General features: G+C 51.6%; 2 protein-coding genes across 2 annotated transcripts; one reads left to right on the top strand and one right to left on the bottom strand.

The window, feature by feature from the left end:
- Window positions 1-988: 988 nt before the first annotated feature.
- Ndufa11 (NADH:ubiquinone oxidoreductase subunit A11) lies at window positions 989-5,136 on the bottom strand. The gene is made up of 4 exons (XM_006982269.4): window positions 4,932-5,136; window positions 2,167-2,259; window positions 1,840-1,962; window positions 989-1,143 (listed from the first exon to the last, which is right to left on the bottom strand). The coding sequence occupies exons 1-4, from the start codon at window positions 5,026-5,028 to the stop codon at window positions 1,031-1,033; spliced, it is 426 nt and encodes a 141-aa protein (XP_006982331.1). The 5' UTR covers window positions 5,029-5,136; the 3' UTR covers window positions 989-1,030.
- Window positions 5,137-5,981: 845 nt separating this feature from the next.
- Window positions 5,982-17,715, top strand: Vmac (vimentin type intermediate filament associated coiled-coil protein). The gene is made up of 2 exons (XM_076559776.1): window positions 5,982-6,204; window positions 15,923-17,715. The coding sequence occupies exons 1-2, from the start codon at window positions 6,014-6,016 to the stop codon at window positions 16,236-16,238; spliced, it is 507 nt and encodes a 168-aa protein (XP_076415891.1). The 5' UTR covers window positions 5,982-6,013; the 3' UTR covers window positions 16,239-17,715.
- The last annotated feature ends 542 nt before the right edge of the window (window positions 17,716-18,257 follow it).

The following is an 18,257-nucleotide window of genomic DNA, read 5'->3' as shown; positions in this document are numbered from 1 at the left end:
GCCTTCAAAGCCAGAGAGCATCTGAACTCCAGCATTCTGGGGGCTGAGCTCTGTGTACTTTGCACATCTTCGGGTATCCCCATCCTTTCTCAGGAGCCCCAAGTCCAGCTCAAACAGCCCTGGAATTGACCCTGAGATGGCACCTGGGGCTGCAGGGAGGCAGGGGAGGCATGCCAGTCTGGGCCTCCAGGAGGGCAGGAGATGCGGCCCCCAGCAGCGAGTGCCCAGGCCCAGCAGCTCCTCAGGCGGGACACAGAGCTTGATTTACAGCTGCTGTGGCCTGCTGGAGCCCGCCGCTTCCTCCACGGTTGCCAGGAAGTTCAGCCAGTGCTGGGCCGGGCGTCGCCAGCATTCCGGGGCCACCTAAATCATGGGGCTGTCAGGTACTGGGCAAGGACCCTGCAAGGCAGGGTTGGGCCTGTGTCACCTGGCCAGGCGGACAGGCTCCATCCTGGGCCTGGTGCTTGCGGCAGCCTGCATGACAGACAGGTCAGCCCATCCAGGACTCTCTGCTCCACTGCCCAGGAACTTGGAGTAAGCTGTGTGTGGGCCCGGCGTGTTCTCCACAAGTTGTTGGCTTTGGGGGCAGGCCTGGGAGGGGGTGCCGGCAACCTGAGTGTGGGGGTGGCCAGGCTTCCACGCACTGGTGGCTGGCCATGGGAATGTGAATTGTGTCAACGCAGTCTCAACCCCAGCTCCCTCCGGCCCCAGTGGGCAGCTCCTCCACTGCAGGGCCAGGTCGGTGGCCTCGGCACACCCATGCTGGGCCGGTGGGCAGGCGTGTGTGGTCTTCTATCTTCTCCCTGGCCGCCTCTGAACTCTGTGTGTCTGTCCAGGGCAGGCCTGGACCTCTGTCATCTCATCTGCATGCATACATGTGCGCGCATGCACACGCGCGCGCACACACACACACACACGCATGCACACACACACGCATGCACACACAAATTGCCGGCACATGGCTGCAAGCAAGTCTCCAGGCAGGACATGTGGACAAAGGGACACAGTGTTTATTCGCGCGGGGCTCTGCTCACATCTTGGGACTAGAGAAGTATTCCCAGCCTTCCAGCTTGCCGATCTTAAACAGGGCTGCCGCGGTGCCCATGTACACGCAGCCAACAGCCGCAGTCCCATAGCTGTGAGCTGTGGAGAAGGATGGCATTAGGCATGGTGCTCTAGGTGCGACCCTGGAACCTCCCAAGGGGTGGGGTTTGACGAACTAGGCTTCTTCAGGGAGTTTTGGAAATGGGGAAACCAAGGCCAGGCTATCCTGTACCAACTACCCCGACTCCAGCCTCTCTCCACAGTTGAATGGAGGCCAGCACGGCTTTCCCCTGGCCAGACCCAAGGACCACACAGTATGAGGAGGCAGCCTAGGGCTGAGCCCAGTCAAAGATGGGCTGTGGATCAAACCCAGACCTCACGAGGCCCCAACTGGGAAGGGATGGCTGCATCCGTCCCCAGTGTCCACATCCAAACGTGGGGGACGGGCAGGGTAGCTCTCTGCAGGGCCCAGGCTCCTCCCACCCAGGAGACGGTCACGACAATCTGCGACATGGGGTGGCGGGGCAGGACAGTCAGGGGTCAGCACTCAGACAACCACGGGGGGGGGGGGGGGGGGGGGGCACGACATGTGTGTGGAAGGTACAGCCGTCGAAGGCCATGGGCAGGACGGGGCCTGGCTCACTGCAGCAGCAGGGCAGGTGAGAGGTCAGGCTGGGCCTGTCACAGGGCCCCTGGGGCCTACATGGCAGCAACTGCCTTGGTCTTGCATGGGACAGAATGAGGAGGCCGAAGTGATCAGGGCTCACGCTCTACCCCAGGGAGGCGGTCACTCACCACGCGCTCCCAGGGTCAGGCCCGCGGTGCAGCCCCCGATGAAGTAGTTCAGGGGGTCGTCTGGCTTCTCACGGATCTGGGCACTGGCACAGGTGGCGAGACCAAACATAGCTCCGACGGCAGCTGTAAGGGGCAATGGCGGTTGGGGAAACTGAGGAAGCATGAGCTGGCACCCGCCTGTGCCTGTGTAGACAAAGCTGGGTGCCGCCACTCTGCCTTCTGAGCCCCTCCCAGGGTCGGTCTCCTGGGACACCCCCCCCCAGGAGCTGCCCATCAGCGAGGAAGAAGGCTTGTCCCGGCCGGCCGGCCGCTGGGATGCTGGCTCACCTGCAGAGAACGTGTAGCGGCCAGCCCTGGCCACGGCTTCCAGGTGGGTGTCCGCGGGGTTGAGCACGACACTGTAAGCCGAGCCTATGGCGCCTGTGTGGGGAGAGAGGGTGGAGGCTGCTGGGAAGCTCTGCCGGGATCAGCAGGAATCGAACCCGGGCCCACTGCTGCTAGGCCGGGGCCTAGGGCCACCTCTTGCCTTTCCCTGACCCAGGGCCTCGTGCCGTCAACTGCGCCGTCGCCACAGCGCCTCCTCCGCTCCCATCAAAGGCCATATTTTCCAAGGGGTTGGGAGCTGGGCCTAATCCAGCTTGGCAGCCATCGGGCTCAAGAGATGCCAGGCCGTCCACGTGCCGGCGGCTTGGCCCAGACGTGTCCCCACACCTGGCTGGCTCCATTCCTCCCACGCCCACCCTGCTGCCACGCCGTGGGTCAGCTTTTCCACTCCCCCACCCCTGCTGCCCCGCACTTCATACTTCCCACCGTTGTTTTATAGCTCAGCTGAGGCCGGGTGGGTGCTGAGCCAGGAGCCCAGGACTGGGTGGGTGGCAGGGCAACCCCAGTCCCCCACCCGTAGTTCCCTGGGGCAGCAGACACAGGTTTCCTACCACTGGGAGACCGATGACAAGGGCCTTCGTCACTCCAGGCTGGATGGACTCTGCCCTGCTACTCCCTTTCACGAAAGTGGAAGCGGCCCAGGGGCAGAGCCACCAGCCTGGATTAGCTGGCCATGGGTCAGTGGGTCTTGCCTCTCAACCATCCTCCAGCCTTAGGGACGCGCTACACCGCCCTTCTGGGGAGCTCTGGGGAGTTCTGAGCTGAGCACTGAGCACCTACAGATCTGGAGTCTCAGTCCCAACACAGGGACCCTGGGTGACGTCACTGACCACGTTATGAGCCAGTGGTCACAGACTGAAACCCCCCCCCCCAGCTGCTGCCCATGGCGACTCCCCGACAGCCGGGCACAGGCAGAGCAAAGTCTCAGCACCACCCGCAGCACGGGAGCTCCAGGAGCAGCTGCGCCCACCAGCCACCCACTCCAACGGGTGCCAGGCCGCAAGGCAGGAGTTAATTCACCCAGCCACTCACTGAGAGCCTGCAAGGCCTCATTCATTCACCAGTTCCCCAAGTTGTTAGACCCCTTGGGAAGGCAGGTTCGCAGCCCTCCTGCAATGTCCCCTTAGGGGACCCAGGCAGGAAACAGCCCCCCCCCCAGGGGGAGGAGAAGCCTGGGGACAATGGAGGTGGCATACAGGGAAGACTGCTCAAGCAGCCACACTGCCACCTCCGCCCTCAGTGGCTCCCCAACATGGCACTTCCTCCGCCCTCCTCCGCTCGGCATCTACCTGAGACAGACTCCAGCCCGGCCCCACAGCACACACACTCACCCTCCAGCTCCAACACCAATGCTGTGTCAGGTTTAAAATCCCCGAAGTCTATGGCCAGACAGTGGTGGCACACGCCTTTAACCCCAGCAGGGGCAGGCGGACCTCTGTGAGTTCAAGGCCAGCCTGGTTGGTCTACAGAACAAGTTCCAGGACAATGTACAGAGACCCCCATGACAACAAATCAAAATAAAAACAAACAAAAATTCCTCCTCATCTGACCCTACAGCACTTGCCTGGTGGGAGCAAAGCCTTGGCGTACACTTGTGAATGAGGCCTGTGGACACACTGAATGCATGAATGAGGCCTGCAGGGTGCACAGTGAGTGAAGGAATGAATGAGGCCTGGAGAGTGCACAGTGAGTGAATGAATAAGGCCTGGAGGGTACACAGTGAGTGAATGAATGAATGAGGCCTGGAGGGTGCACAGTGAGTGAGTGAATGAGACCTGGAGGGTACACAGTGAGTGAATGAATGAATGAAGGAGGCCTTGAGGGTGCACAGTGAGAGTTCCAAATGCCCAAGGTGACCCCATGGCACCCCAAAAAGATGTCTGACATTGCTAACAAGTGCGTCCCATCAGGAATCTTCCAGAAGTGGGTACTCATGGTGGCGCTCGCTTTTGTTTGGTTTGGTTTGGTTTTTCCAGGCAGGGTTTCTCTGTGTAGCTTTGGTGCCTGTCCTGGATCTCGCTCTGTAGCCCAGGCTGGCCTCAAACTCACAGAGATCCTCCTGCCTCTGCCTCCCGAGTGCTGGGATTACAGGCGTGCGCCACCACCGCCCGGAGGCAGAGGCAGGAGGATTTCTTTGAGTTTCAGGACAGCCAGGGCTAGCAGGGAGATTGTGTCTCGAAATAACAGTAAATAAGTGAGTATCTCCTGTGGTGGCCCACGCCTTGGATCCCAGAGCTCGGGCGGCAGGGGCAGGTGGCTCTGAGTTCGAGGCCAGCCTGGGGTACGCGGTGGGACCCCGTCTGGAAAACCCCAAGACAGACACAAATAATAACAACAATAATAATAACAACAACAACAACAACACCTTTTCCATCGGCTGAGCCGGGTGCAGCCCTGTCATCCCGGCACCCGGGAGGCTGAGGCCGAGGACCAGGCGCTCAGGGCCATCCTCGGCTACACAGCGAGCCTGCGGTAACCTTCCACACCTCCAAGGACCCGATCGCCCCGTGACCCTAAAAAGACCTTCACGTTCTGCGGGTTCCGCACCGCGACAATGGCCTCTGACCCCTCGGAGTCCCGGGGGCGGCGCAGACCGGTCTACTCCCCGCAAAACCCCCAGGCGCCCGCGCCTCGGGGCCCCGGGCCCCTGACCTCCGCGCGCCCTCCGACCTTTGCTCCCTGCCCTCCGCCCTCGGGCCCGCGCTCACCCACGAGGCCGCCCAGCGCGGTGGTGATGTAGGTCTTGCGGTGACACTCGGTGCCGTCGGGGATCTCATCGTAGGACCGGAGGAGCAGCTGGGCCATGGCTGCGCCCGGCCGCGCTCGCCCCGCACACCCTTCCGCGCCGCGGCGAGCTCAAGGGCAGCCGGCGCGGCCAACTCTCGCGAGGCTTCCAGCGCGCAACTTTATTGAGCGCCGCGGACACAGACACGGCCTGTGCGCGTGCACGCGGCGCGGGCTGGGCGGGGGCGTCTCCGTTAACGCCGTAGGGGCTGTGGCGCGCGCGCGCGCCCACGAGCGGATCCGGGCGGAGACTCCCGTGATTCTGTTCCTGGAATGAACGGTAAACTGAGGCTCGCCGCTGCCCAGGAAGACAGACGCGGCCCGCCCCAGCTGAGACGGCGCTCCCAGCCTAGACAACGGCGATGGGATCGACAGCCCACCCTCCAAGGGATTGACAGGTTGCCGACCAATCGCAGCACAGCGATCGCAGCGCGGGGCGGGCGCGCGAGATTGACAGCGGGCACACCAATCGCGGTGCAGAGGCGGGACTCCACCGCATTGGCTCAGGGATCCAGAATGAGGGCGGGGTGTGGTTATCTGCGCGTTCTGAGTCGGAACCGCGTGCGACTATTTGGGGGCGTGGCCAGGCCGGGAGGCGGGGATTATCGGCAGAGAGACCAATCGTAGGGTGAGGGTCGTAATTGATGGCTGTCAAGGCCTATTCTGCGCTGGCCCAAGTCCTCGCTGGGCTCGGAGGCGTAGCCAAACAGAAGCGCGCACCCTGAGAGGACTTGAGTGGCGCCTAAGGGGCGTGGCCGTGATTAGGGGCGTTCCCTCGTGGGAACGTGTCCAATAGCGAGAGTCCAAGGGGAAGGCACGTGGCTCCCTGAGGGGGCGTGGCCACCGACGTTAGCTTCGGGGTGGGGCGGGGCCTCGAGAGGGTTTAAATGAATGCGGCGGCAGCCGGCGAGGATGGCGCCAGAGGGGGTGGGTCCGTGGGCGGGGCCTCTCCGCGCTGGGCGGGGCCGGGCGGGGCGGGGCGGGGCCTGCGCGGCGGCCGGCGATCATGTCTGCGCCGCCCGCGCTGCAGATCCGGGAGGCGAACGCGCACCTGGCGGCCGTGCACCGGCGCGCGGCGGAGCTGGAGACGCGGCTGCTGGCGGCGGAGCGCACGGTGCGCGCGCAGGCCGAGCGCCTGGCCCACCACGACCAGCAGCTGCGCGCCGCCCTGGACGAGCTGGGCCGCGCCAAGGACCGGTGAGGCCCCGGGGAGGGGCGGGAGGGAAGCCCGGCAGACTCCGCGGAGGAGGCGGGAGGCACGGGCTGGGAACCAGGAGCAAAGATCTCCAGAGCTGTGCGTGCCTGGCATCGCAGCACTGAGGAGTCTGAGGCTGGAAGAACAGGAGTTCGAGTCCAGCCTCGATGACAGGGGGAGTTAGGAGTACAGCCTGGGCTACGTGAGTGTCTCAAACTGTTCAAACGGGGCCAGCTGTCCCGCAAGGCCTAATCCCGTTGTACTGCCCGCCCTGCGGGCTCGAGGATCGGAGGAGATGTGGAGAGAAGAGCATGTCCCAGGGGCCGCTGGGTAGGAGCCACATCGGTAGACAGAGGCACAAAGCACCCGAGGCCTTGATGTCAGAGCTGTGGCAACCATTTTGGGCCACGAGGAAGTCCTGCTGAAGGAGACACAACACTGGCATTGGTTTGGTTTGCTTTGGAGTTTCGGGACAGGGTTTCTGCTGTCCTGGGATTCTCTTTGTAGACCACACTGGCCTAGAACTCACTGAGATCCGCCTGCTTCTGCCTCCCCAGTTCTGAGATTAAAGGTGTGCGCCGCCACAGCCCCGGTTTGTCGTCGTCCCCCCCGCCCAGGCTAGCCTTGAAGGCACTGTTAGCCAAGGATAACCTTCAGCTCCTGATCCCTCTGCCTCCACCTCTGGGGTGCTAGGGAGGAACCCTGACTCCAGGCATGATGTGGGTTGGGGTCCTTTACCAGCGCAATGGAGATGACTGTGGGTAAGGGCACTCACTTGCCACTAAGAATGGGAGGCAGAGGCAGGAGGATCTCCATGAGTTCCAGGCCAGCCTGGTCTACAGTAAGAGTTCCAGGGCAGCCAGAACTACACAGATAACGAGGACTATGGGGGGTCCAGCCCCTCGATAGTCCCCTCCCAGGGTCCGCAGAAGGCTCTATCAACCAGCAGAGAATCTTTAGGGTCGGTAAATCAGTCTACGCACTCAGAGTTCTTTGATCCATTCGCTTTAATTCCTCTGGCATAACATCCTTTATACACAGCTTCAGTTCTGTTCTCATGTCTAGCTCCTTTCTTGCCTGATTTCTCTCTATATTTATCTACTGTCCCCTCTATGTTCTATCTTAATTCCTTCATATAGTTCTGCCCCTTCTAGGTTCTCATCCATCTTGTTCCTTCCCATATCATCTCCTCTCCCGTCTCCTTCTCCCTCATCTGGCTCTTCCTCATCTTCCATCTCGTTCCTGTCGTACTCTCCTGTAGCCCTTCAATCTACTTCTTCCCCATCTCAGTTCGTTCCTCTCCAGTTCTTACCCATCTCGTTCTTCCATTTTCTTCTCTCTTCCCCCTCTGTCTGTCCTCTGCTTTACAGTTATATATCTCCCCAAAATCACAATCCTCCCCTCCACCCAGGACACTCAGCCTGAACTTCCTCAGGCAGTGATTGTCCGCTATCAGGATCAAATGGAGGGTTGATAAGAATTACAAAGAGGGGCACTAGTTGTTAATTACCATTTGTGACCCAAAGGGGAAGTGACTAATGAATTAACTAAAGGCTAAATATGGGTAATATCTAAGAAGAGGGGTCTTATGTGCACAACTATAACCTTAAATGTGTTTGGTAAAGGATGTTAAAAATCTATAAGTTGCTAGGTCAATGGGAGAAAATAAAACTGTCTTCTTTTTTCCTGTGGCTCCTATCTGTTCAAGCTGTCTGCCGTTTACTGCAGGGTGGGGGAAAGTGTGCTCAGTCTCTAGGCAACCTGTGTACAGCTAGATGCCTCTGGTGATACAGGGAGGTTTGAACTGGGAGTTCTGGCTGAGCATAGCTGTTAGCACAGAAGTTTATCTAAATATTCCTAGAAGTGGTTAGGTAAGTAGTTAGAGGTCTATAAAGTTAGTAAGGCTGTAAGAAAGAAGGGCCTAAGCTAAATTGTGTAAAACTATTACTTAGTGTCCACCTGGCCTAGGCGGCGTCCTCTTGTGAATTTACTGTAAGTCAGGAGACTTGTACGTGAGCTGCTATCACTTGTTAGTCCTTGGAAGTTGGGCGTCCACCTGGGTGGTGTATCCTGTAGTCCTTGAAAGTGGCCAAGGGAGATATCTGATTCCAGAGAAAGCCTTTCTCTGAGGCTGTTCTCCAAATTACCTGGAATGTGTATGTCCAGAGAGTGCTCAGTCTACACTGTTAGTCCTTCTTAGGGAAAAGTCAATTGGGAAAGCTATGAAGGCACACATGATTTTCATAACAGAATACAGCTGATATATAACAAGCCAAGTAACACCAAAAACTCCTTGGGATTTGGCTTCCTCTGGAGGAATTCCATGATCCCTCCAGGTAGTGACTTTGCCATAACCAGCTGAGTTCTTATGATATATTCCTGCGGCCCGCAACAGCTCCCCTTTTTTCATTTAGTTAAAAAAAATTTTTTGTAGGACAGTGAATATGTAGATAAACTTAAGTTTGGAGATTTCTGAAAAATGATAAGTAATGATTAACATTGATATTTAATCAATATTGTACCTATGATATATATATTTATAACCAATAGTCTATATAGATGGCAGGCTGAGGATTAGTTTAACCATCTAATTGGCACAGCTGTATATAGTTAGAATAGCTCTGTCTCGAAAAGGGAGCAGAGGAATAACATAAAAATCTATCCTTAGCTAGTATGGCATGATATGGTCAAAAGTGTCTGAATACTATGATTGTGACTTATCAAAAAAATGATTAGTTTGGAACATTAACTTTATCTATTATTCTTTGGTTAGTGGTATTAATTTGGTTAACCTGTAATTTAATGAGGCATAGTTAAAGAGTTACCTGAGCTAGTCCTGAACACCTGTGGGACCAAGGCTGCAGCTGAGGCTTACCTAATTTAAATTTGTAATCAATGCAATATTAAACTATTAGCTATGAGAGAACAGTAATAACCTGTGTCAGGGTATACATAGCAAGACTTACATACATACAATTCAGGATCATGGACAAAACTTATACAATTAACAATAGAGCATTTTTAAGGGCAGTCCAGCCCCTGGGCTGGAAAGTTCAGTTCACAAAGAGGGGTACGTGACAAAGGGGGCTGTAGAAATCTCTCATGGTTACTTCCTGCGGATATGGGGGCGAAGCTGGGGGTCTTGAGGCCTGGGATGCAGTGGAAACCCAGGAAGCGCAGGCTGTTTCAGGCTCTGTGAGACAGGCAGTGTAGCAGAATTTTCTGTCTTGTGGGCTGGAGGGCGTGATGCAGGGTTGGGCCGGACAGCACATCGGTGTGGGCTGGAGGGTGGGATGCAGACCTGCAGCTAGACAGCATGTCCATGGTCCAGAGGATGGAAACCTGTAACTCTTTAAATGGTTAGAATTTCTGCTGGAAACAAATGTGTGTATTAATGGTAGAACATGCAGCCGAAGAGTTTTAAAGATGAGGAGTTTTAAAGAGGAAACTTTTTCTCTTAGGCGTGCCTATGGGATATTAAATGCATGGTTAGCAGATAAGAGAAGGGGATACCAGGCCAGGGAGAGGGAAGGCTCCTCCCCCACCCAGAGGAGAAAAAGAAATTTTGTAAGTGGGAGATAAGAACTGTAGTTAGGTTGCATTCCTCCCAGTCCTTCTTGGTTTGTGAGCGTTGGCAAATTTTGATTTCCTGAAGCTTGTGAGAACCTTAATGGACAAAAGCTTAGACATGTTAGCTATATAACAGAGGTAAATTTTGTCAGACAAAAATATGAATCCTTGGAGTCTCAACAGAATCAGGATAGCCAGAGAATGATATCTGAAATGTGTCATTTATATATCTCTCAAGTCTCATTATCTTTTGACAAAAGTTAATAAAATACATTTAGAAGAGAATTATTATTTTTAATCATATTTCTATGAGTTTTATATCATTGATGAACAGTTCATCAAAAGGATCTGGAATTGTATCAATCTATTTATATTTAACACTCAATATTTAAGAATCTAGATGTAAATAACAGTCTGTATTCAGTTTGGCAGCTTTAGAGCGCCTTTGTCCTGCAGTGGCCTAGTATATGGCGTGACCAGGCGATCCAGGATTCATAAAGGCAGGTCAATGTCCTGTGAAGACATGTAGGCATATCCTCCTCCTGACATTATGAAAACATTAGGATTTTTTCCAATACCCGTGAGGAGATCACAGAGGCTTAGGTGTAACTTTGTGGCTTGGCCTGGGAGTAATAAGGAATGCCTGTAGTGGGACATATGAAAAATCTAAGCGCCAATTCTTAAGAGTTCTTGAAGTATAAGTAAGGCTATTGTCTATATATGAGTTCTAGGCATTCCTAAAATTGAAAAGCAGTAAAAATAAATGGTGTATTACTTCTTATTTCATAACCAAAAATCATAAGTAAGCCTCATGGTGAGCTTTCATAGGGAAAGAATTTGTAATTGTTGGACAGAAATAAGAAAAGGTGCCAGTATATCCTGTAGAGTTATTTGCCATTCTATAGACTCATGAGTTTCATAATTTGGCATCAACTGTGGAATAAAATTATTGTAAGATACATACACACACACACACACATACACACATACACACACACACAATTATTAGATTGGGGGACCATGAAGAAGCTATAACTGACAGTTCTGAAAGTTAATCTGTATGGATAAAATGAGGAATTCTGTTCAAAGAATGAGTCCTGGATAAACAGAACTCGCATTTCCTGTTCTATATGTCGGCTTTGGCTTCCATCATGGCAGGGTGAGTATGCAAACAAAGTATTTGAAATGCTGACAATCTTTAGGGTGAGGAGGCATGGTAAAGAAGCAATCTTGTACATTTCTTGTAACAGTCTATAATCCTGATATTCCTAAATAAAAAGATATTGGGGTGATTTAAAGGCTGGTGGGGGGCTTTATATGCCCAATATTTAAGTTTTTCCTCCACCAGACAGGTAGCAATTACAATTCTCTCAGCATTTAAAGGTCACTGCTTAACCCAGATAGGAGCATCAGATTTACAAGTAACAGAGTCAACAGTGGACAGTGGCCCCTAGGATAAATTTTGATACCTTAAGCTATGTCTGTCATGTATGATTTCTGGAATAAAGGGCCCAATTATGCCTTGAGCTTGTTTACTCACGTTTCTTTAAGTTTAAAACCCATATAAGAGACAAAGGAGTAATAGTCATCTTAAGTACTTGGTAAATCTTTTCCTGAAATATAAGAAACAACCGTGCTTATGTCTAGCAAGCCGATATTTTTCCCCTGTATTTTAAGTATTTAGTTGGTTTGGAGTCCTGAATCCAGAAGGCCATATCATTGGAATTCACACCAGTAGCTCCCTTAGGCTCTGCCCTGCATGAATCTGAATTGTATTTGTAGAGGGTTGTACAATAATCTTAATTTCTTTAGTAAAGTCAGGATCAACCTTTACTGGGACAATTTTTATACCTTGTACAGCAGAGGAGCTACAGCCAATATTTAGCCCCAGTGTCCCTTCTGGGGAGGTCCAGACTCGTATATTAAGACATAAAGGTCCATTCCTAAAGCTTATATATCTCAGACCTCAATAAAAACTTTATCCACAGATCTAACTTAAGTATACCTCTTCAGTATCTCTAGGTTATTACTGAGATTCATATATCATTAATAGCATATCTAGATGTTTATGTGTTACAATGATCTATCCTAATAACTGGCAATTCATATATCATAAGTTATTTTTAAACTTTCCTAAACATTCTCTATATCTAAACCTTTATATCCCTATAAAAACTTTATAGCCAAAAGCATCTATGTATTAAACTTGTCAGGAGAAATAAGTGATTGATTATTAAAAATAGCCAATGTAAAGTGAATTTCTTTTAATAAAGGAATGGTAAAGGGTCATTTTGAAATCTGTTAGGTGAGCTATCTTTTACTTGAAATTGGATAGTAAGGCAAATTGTCTTTAAATCTGGTAAATGGAAATATAATCTGAATTATCTCAAAGCATAGTTTGGACAAAACCCTGGCAATGAGGGGTATGGCAGTTTTGTCCAAAGCGTAAACATTTTAAATGCTAGGGGGCTAAGTAATGAATTGATTATATGAAATTTAGCATACATAGTATGTATATAAGTATAATTTTGTATACATTAGAGGATTTGATCATTTATGATGATCAAGTTTTAATTTGTATCCTGAAAATTATCTCTAATAGCTTATAGCTTAAGTACAACTTATCCTTAACAGTTTACAGTTTAGGTCGGCCAATCAATCAATAAGTTTTATTTCTCTCTCTCTCTCTCTCTCTCTCTCTCTCTCTCTCTCTCTCTCTCTCTCTCTCTCTCTCTCTTTTTTTTTAAAGATTTATTTATCATGTACACAGTGTTTTGTCTGCACATATCCCTGCAGGCCAGAAGAGGGCGCCAGATCTCATTACAGATGGTTATGAGCCACCACGTGGTTGCTGGGAATTGAACTCAGGACCTTTGGAAGAGCAAGCTGTGCTCTTAACCTCTGAGCCATCTCTCCAGCCCCGTTTTATTTCTTAATTATCTTTAATTAAAGTAAACTTATTCTTAAGTTAGTTGCCCTTATAAGCTTAGAATTTTGGTTTTATACCCGCCAGTTTAGCCTTAAAAATATTGTTTGTACTGAAATTTTTTAAATATAGAAACAGGAACTCTTATTCAAAAATATAGTATATGAGGAGAGTAACAATTTAATAAATCCTTTAAGGTATATCATGAAATGAGATAAGCACAGTAAATTTACAGGCCCAAACTAAAACAAAGGAGGAGGAATTTTTTATTTTTTTTATTTTTTATTTTTGTAGCAGTTGCAGCCTGTTTGTCCAGTCTGTATCAAGCCAGATAGCCACGCCACCGGGAATGGCAAGGTGAGGAGAAGGGTGGAGCCCAAGTGAGCTGAGATGCAGATAGCAGATAGTTAGGTTCAGAGAGAAGAAGGCAGATGTTTAGGATTCCGACCCCTAAACGTCTTCAGGGGTCTGATGAATCCATACAGGTCGTAGTAGGGCGTCCCCTAACCAGGACCTGTTTTTTTGAAATGGGTTAACTGAAGTTCTTGTACTTGGCCAAGATTTTTGTAAATTACCAAGAACTTAATAGTCAACCCAGAAAAAGGAAAGAGAGAAAAGGACACTTTTTTAGGAGAGTTAGAAGTTGCCATTAGTTTTTAAACCGGCTCAGGCTGTCAGGCTTGTACAGTTATTTAAATGAAGGCTGCTGGATCAAGCTTCTAGTTAACAATTAGAAGTTTACAGCTCAAGTTCGCCTTTGGATTTCAATTAATTTTAGCAAGAAAGGCTGTTTGTAGCAGGACGCTGCTACTACTATGGAGAACATAGTGAACTTCATTAGCTCTGGTTTATGCTCTCAGGAGGTCTGGTAGTGTGAGAATATTGTGTTACCTCCTTGTAAGACCCTGAATGAAGTAATGGCAGGTTTCTCCTTAAAAGGGAGGGGTTAAAATCTCTGACGCTTATCATAGTCTGATGGTAAATTAATTTAATAAGGTTGGCAGCTTTTAGGGGTCTCCTAAATCTTTCCATACATTTTTTAGGAGGCCTTATGGGATTAAGATAGTCTGTTGTTTCCTTATTTAAGCTTATAAACTGACTGGAGCGGACTGAAGTGCCTTTTGTCTTAAGCCTGTGTCCTGTAACTTCTATCAGAAGCTGTTTCTCTTTAGACTCATTCTGACTATTTGCGGGGGGGGGGGGGGTGGAGGGGGGGGGGGTTCATAGCTACTCACCGCTCCAACGGGGGGATCGGCTTCCCCGGGGTCTGCAGCACCCTTCGGTGAGGACTGGTTATAGCTGATACTTCGGAGGTCTCCAAAATCGTACCTCCCGGAGAGTTGAACCTCTAACTGGGCAGCTCTCTGTGAAGCGATACCTCTACCCCTGGATATACTTCAGTACCTACTTCTATCAGTCCCCTGAGTACCTAAACAGTTAAGTCTGTTCGTGGCGCCAGGTAACGAGGACTATGGGGGGTCCAGCCCCTCGATAGTCCCCTCCCAGGGTCCGCAGAAGGCTCTATCAACCAGCAGAGAATCTTTAGGGTCGGTAAATCAGTCTACGCACTCAGAGTTCTTTGATCCATTCGCTTTAATTCCTCTGGCATAACATCCTTTATACACAGCTTCAGTTCTGTTCTCATGTCTAGCTCCTTTCTTGCCTGATTTCTCTCTATATTTATCTACTGTCCCCTCTATGTTCTATCTTAATTCCTTCATATAGTTCTGCCCCTTCTAGGTTCTCATCCATCTTGTTCCTTCCCATATCATCTCCTCTCCCGTCTCCTTCTCCCTCATCTGGCTCTTCCTCATCTTCCATCTCGTTCCTGTCGTACTCTCCTGTAGCCCTTCAATCTACTTCTTCCCCATCTCAGTTCGTTCCTCTCCAGTTCTTACCCATCTCGTTCTTCCATTTTCTTCTCTCTTCCCCCTCTGTCTGTCCTCTGCTTTACAGTTATATATCTCCCCAAAATCACAATCCTCCCCTCCACCCAGGACACTCAGCCTGAACTTCCTCAGGCAGTGATTGTCCGCTATCAGGATCAAATGGAGGGTTGATAAGAATTACAAAGAGGGGCACTAGTTGTTAATTACCATTTGTGACCCAAAGGGGAAGTGACTAATGAATTAACTAAAGGCTAAATATGGGTAATATCTAAGAAGAGGGGTCTTATGTGCACAACTATAACCTTAAATGTGTTTGGTAAAGGATGTTAAAAATCTATAAGTTGCTAGGTCAATGGGAGAAAATAAAACTGTCTTCTTTTTTCCTGTGGCTCCTATCTGTTCAAGCTGTCTGCCGTTTACTGCAGGGTGGGGGAAAGTGTGCTCAGTCTCTAGGCAACCTGTGTACAGCTAGATGCCTCTGGTGATACAGGGAGGTTTGAACTGGGAGTTCTGGCTGAGCATAGCTGTTAGCACAGAAGTTTATCTAAATATTCCTAGAAGTGGTTAGGTAAGTAGTTAGAGGTCTATAAAGTTAGTAAGGCTGTAAGAAAGAAGGGCCTAAGCTAAATTGTGTAAAACTATTACTTAGTGTCCACCTGGCCTAGGCGGCGTCCTCTTGTGAATTTACTGTAAGTCAGGAGACTTGTACGTGAGCTGCTATCACTTGTTAGTCCTTGGAAGTTGGGCGTCCACCTGGGTGGTGTATCCTGTAGTCCTTGAAAGTGGCCAAGGGAGATATCTGATTCCAGAGAAAGCCTTTCTCTGAGGCTGTTCTCCAAATTACCTGGAATGTGTATGTCCAGAGAGTGCTCAGTCTACACTGTTAGTCCTTCTTAGGGAAAAGTCAATTGGGAAAGCTATGAAGGCACACATGATTTTCATAACAGAATACAGCTGATATATAACAAGCCAAGTAACACCAAAAACTCCTTGGGATTTGGCTTCCTCTGGAGGAATTCCATGATCCCTCCAGGTAGTGACTTTGCCATAACCAGCTGAGTTCTTATGATATATTCCTGCGGCCCGCAACACACAGACAACCCCTGTCTCGAAAAACAGAACAAAAAGATGAAGAATTTTATCCCATGGGATGTAAGGAGGGAGCCAACTCTTGCAGGCTGTACCCCAACTTCATGTGGGCACGTGAACATGCATACAAGCATGCAAATAAAGAGGCAGTGGAGGAGGGACCTAGGAGCCTCTGAGGGTTCCAGCGTGGGCAGGTGCAGACCCTCCACCCCCAGTCCTAACTACGTCCTCTGGCCCCCCCTCCAGGGAGATTTCTGCCCTCCAAGAGCAGCTTCTGAGCTCGGAAGCCGCCGTGCGCAGCCTGCAGGCCGCCGTGGACCAGAGGGACCAGCTGATCCAGCAGCTGCAGCCCCGGGCTGACTTACTGCAGGACATCGCTCGCCGGCGACCACCCCTGGCTGGGCTGCTGGCCGCCCTGGAGGAGGCCGAGCGCCTGGGCCCCTTGCTGGCCAGCAACCAGGGCCAGCTCCTTCCCGATGGGCCTGGCCCACCCCTGAGCAACAGCACTGGGGAGGAGGGCCAGGACGAGCTTCAGCCTGCCGTGTTTGGGACCACTGTGTGAACTGCCCTGGCAGTCCAGATCTCAGGGTGTGGCCAAGGCCCTGGACATCACCAGTGTCCCTCCCGGAGGGGACCTGGGACATTACTGGGATCCCATCTAAACATCAAAAGAAGCAAAAGGCCAAGATCTCACTTAAAACAGTTTTCTCCCCTTTCTTGGGGCATCTGCTACATTCAGTTGATTTTAAATAATCCCCAAAATAGAGAAGGCTGGGCCGGTGGCTCAGTGGTAGAGCCCCCCACCCATCATGCACAGCCTGGTGGCAGCCTGACAGACGGACGGACGCCTGCCGTCCCAGCACTGGTGAAGTAGTGGGAGTCCGACCCCTCGTCTCAGTTTGACTGGAGCTGTGCTGTCTCCTGTTTGAGACAGGGTCCCACATAGCCTAGGCTAGCCTCTAACTGCTGTCTCAGGAGGGTGGCTTGAGTTCTGCTGGGGTGACAGGCGCCCACCACCAGGCCCCGTCTTCTTTGGGCTTTGTGTTTTTATTTTTGCTATGAGGTGGGGTCTACCTCCATAGCCTCGGCTTCCCTGGGCCCCACGGCCCTCCCAAGTGCTTTTATATAGGTGTGAGTCACCAGCCCCGCTGATGTGACCCCCTTCTTACTCTTAGGCCTCCTGAACCGTCGTCCTCATCCAGGGCAGGAGCTCCTCTTTATTTCACATTCTGTTGCTTCTGGATAAGAAGACAAATCATCGCCCTGGATCTGTTTAATTTCTCTCTGGGGAGAGCAGGCAGGTCAAGACACCAGTGGAAACCTCAGCCTTTGCCTCAGGGCCTCTGCACCGTCTGTTCCCTGTGCCTCCCGCTCCTGTGCCTCCCGCTCCGTGCTTTCCCCATGACACTCAGGTTTCTCAAACGCCCTGTCCGAGGGCCTCTGACCAGCCTCCCTGTAGTTACTCCTACAGCCTGGCTGCTGCCCGCCACTGTGATGGTTTGGCTTTCTTGAGACACAGTCTTGTGTAGCCCAGGCTGGTCTCTAACTTTTTATGTAGCTTGGGCTGGCTTTGAACTTCTGGTCCTCCTGCCTCCTGTCGACATCAGTGCCTGCCAGAGCCGGTGAGGCCCCCAACAGCCAGAGCCTCCTGGACATCGGATGAGCCCCTGCCCTGTTCTGGGGACAGTGGTGTCTTTGTAGCAAGTCTCCTTTGGATACCCGAAGAGAACCTATTTTTTAGCTCCTGGTTAGTGCTGCCCCCGACCTGCCATGGTGAGGCTGTGTTGCCTGTCAGAGCCCTGAGAGCGAGGGTCCCCACACACCGCTGCAGCCAGCGGCTGCCTGCTGAGTTCCTTGGTCCCCGAGCTCAAGGAATTGCCCTTGAGCAGCCACCAGGAGGGAAGAGGCTGCTCCATCCGGAGGGGCTCAGCTGCCCCTGAACCTGGACGGTGCTGACTTCCTGTCTGGGAGAAGGGGATTGTTTGTACAGGGGAGGCGGGCTAGGGCCTGTCTGCACTAGAATAAACCAGTTATTTCTATGCCTGGGCTGCTGTTTTCCTGTGGTGGGGACTGAGGAGGACACTGCCGGCCTCCTCGGACAGTTTTATCAGTTTTACACCCGAGTGGGGTGGAGTCAGGCGCCCTGCAGCTCAGCGCACAGGCTGTTCCCAGTGACAGTTGAGGGAACTCAGGCCAAAGCGAAGGGAAACTGCTCTGCATACAAGCCCAAAGCCACTTCCAATTTAGGGGACAAGGAGCATATTGAAACTCCCATTACCCAAGTCCCGCCTTCCAGTCCCCTACTAGGCGGGGCTCCACCCTGACCACATTCTCAGGCCCTCACTGGGGGTTGTGGGCGGGGCTTCACTCCTGACCACGCCCCCAGCACATCCCTGGGGGATTCTAGGGGGTGGGGAATTGTGATGCTGAGATTCACTCCCAGCCTTGTATCTTATTAAGACTCAGAATTGCTGGGGCTGTAGCTTAGAGGCAAGGCTTGCTTGCCGTGGATTGAGACCCTGGTTTCTACCCCAGCACTGTGAAAAGGAACACTCCCAGCAACTCTTACGTTAATTCTGTT

The sequence above is a fragment of the Peromyscus maniculatus genome, chromosome 22, assembly GCF_049852395.1.
Source record: "Peromyscus maniculatus bairdii isolate BWxNUB_F1_BW_parent chromosome 22, HU_Pman_BW_mat_3.1, whole genome shotgun sequence".
Classification (NCBI taxonomy): Eukaryota; Metazoa; Chordata; class Mammalia; order Rodentia; family Cricetidae; genus Peromyscus; species Peromyscus maniculatus.
The sequence above is the reverse complement of the archived record's forward strand: the minus strand, read 5'-3'. Positions and strand labels throughout refer to the sequence as shown.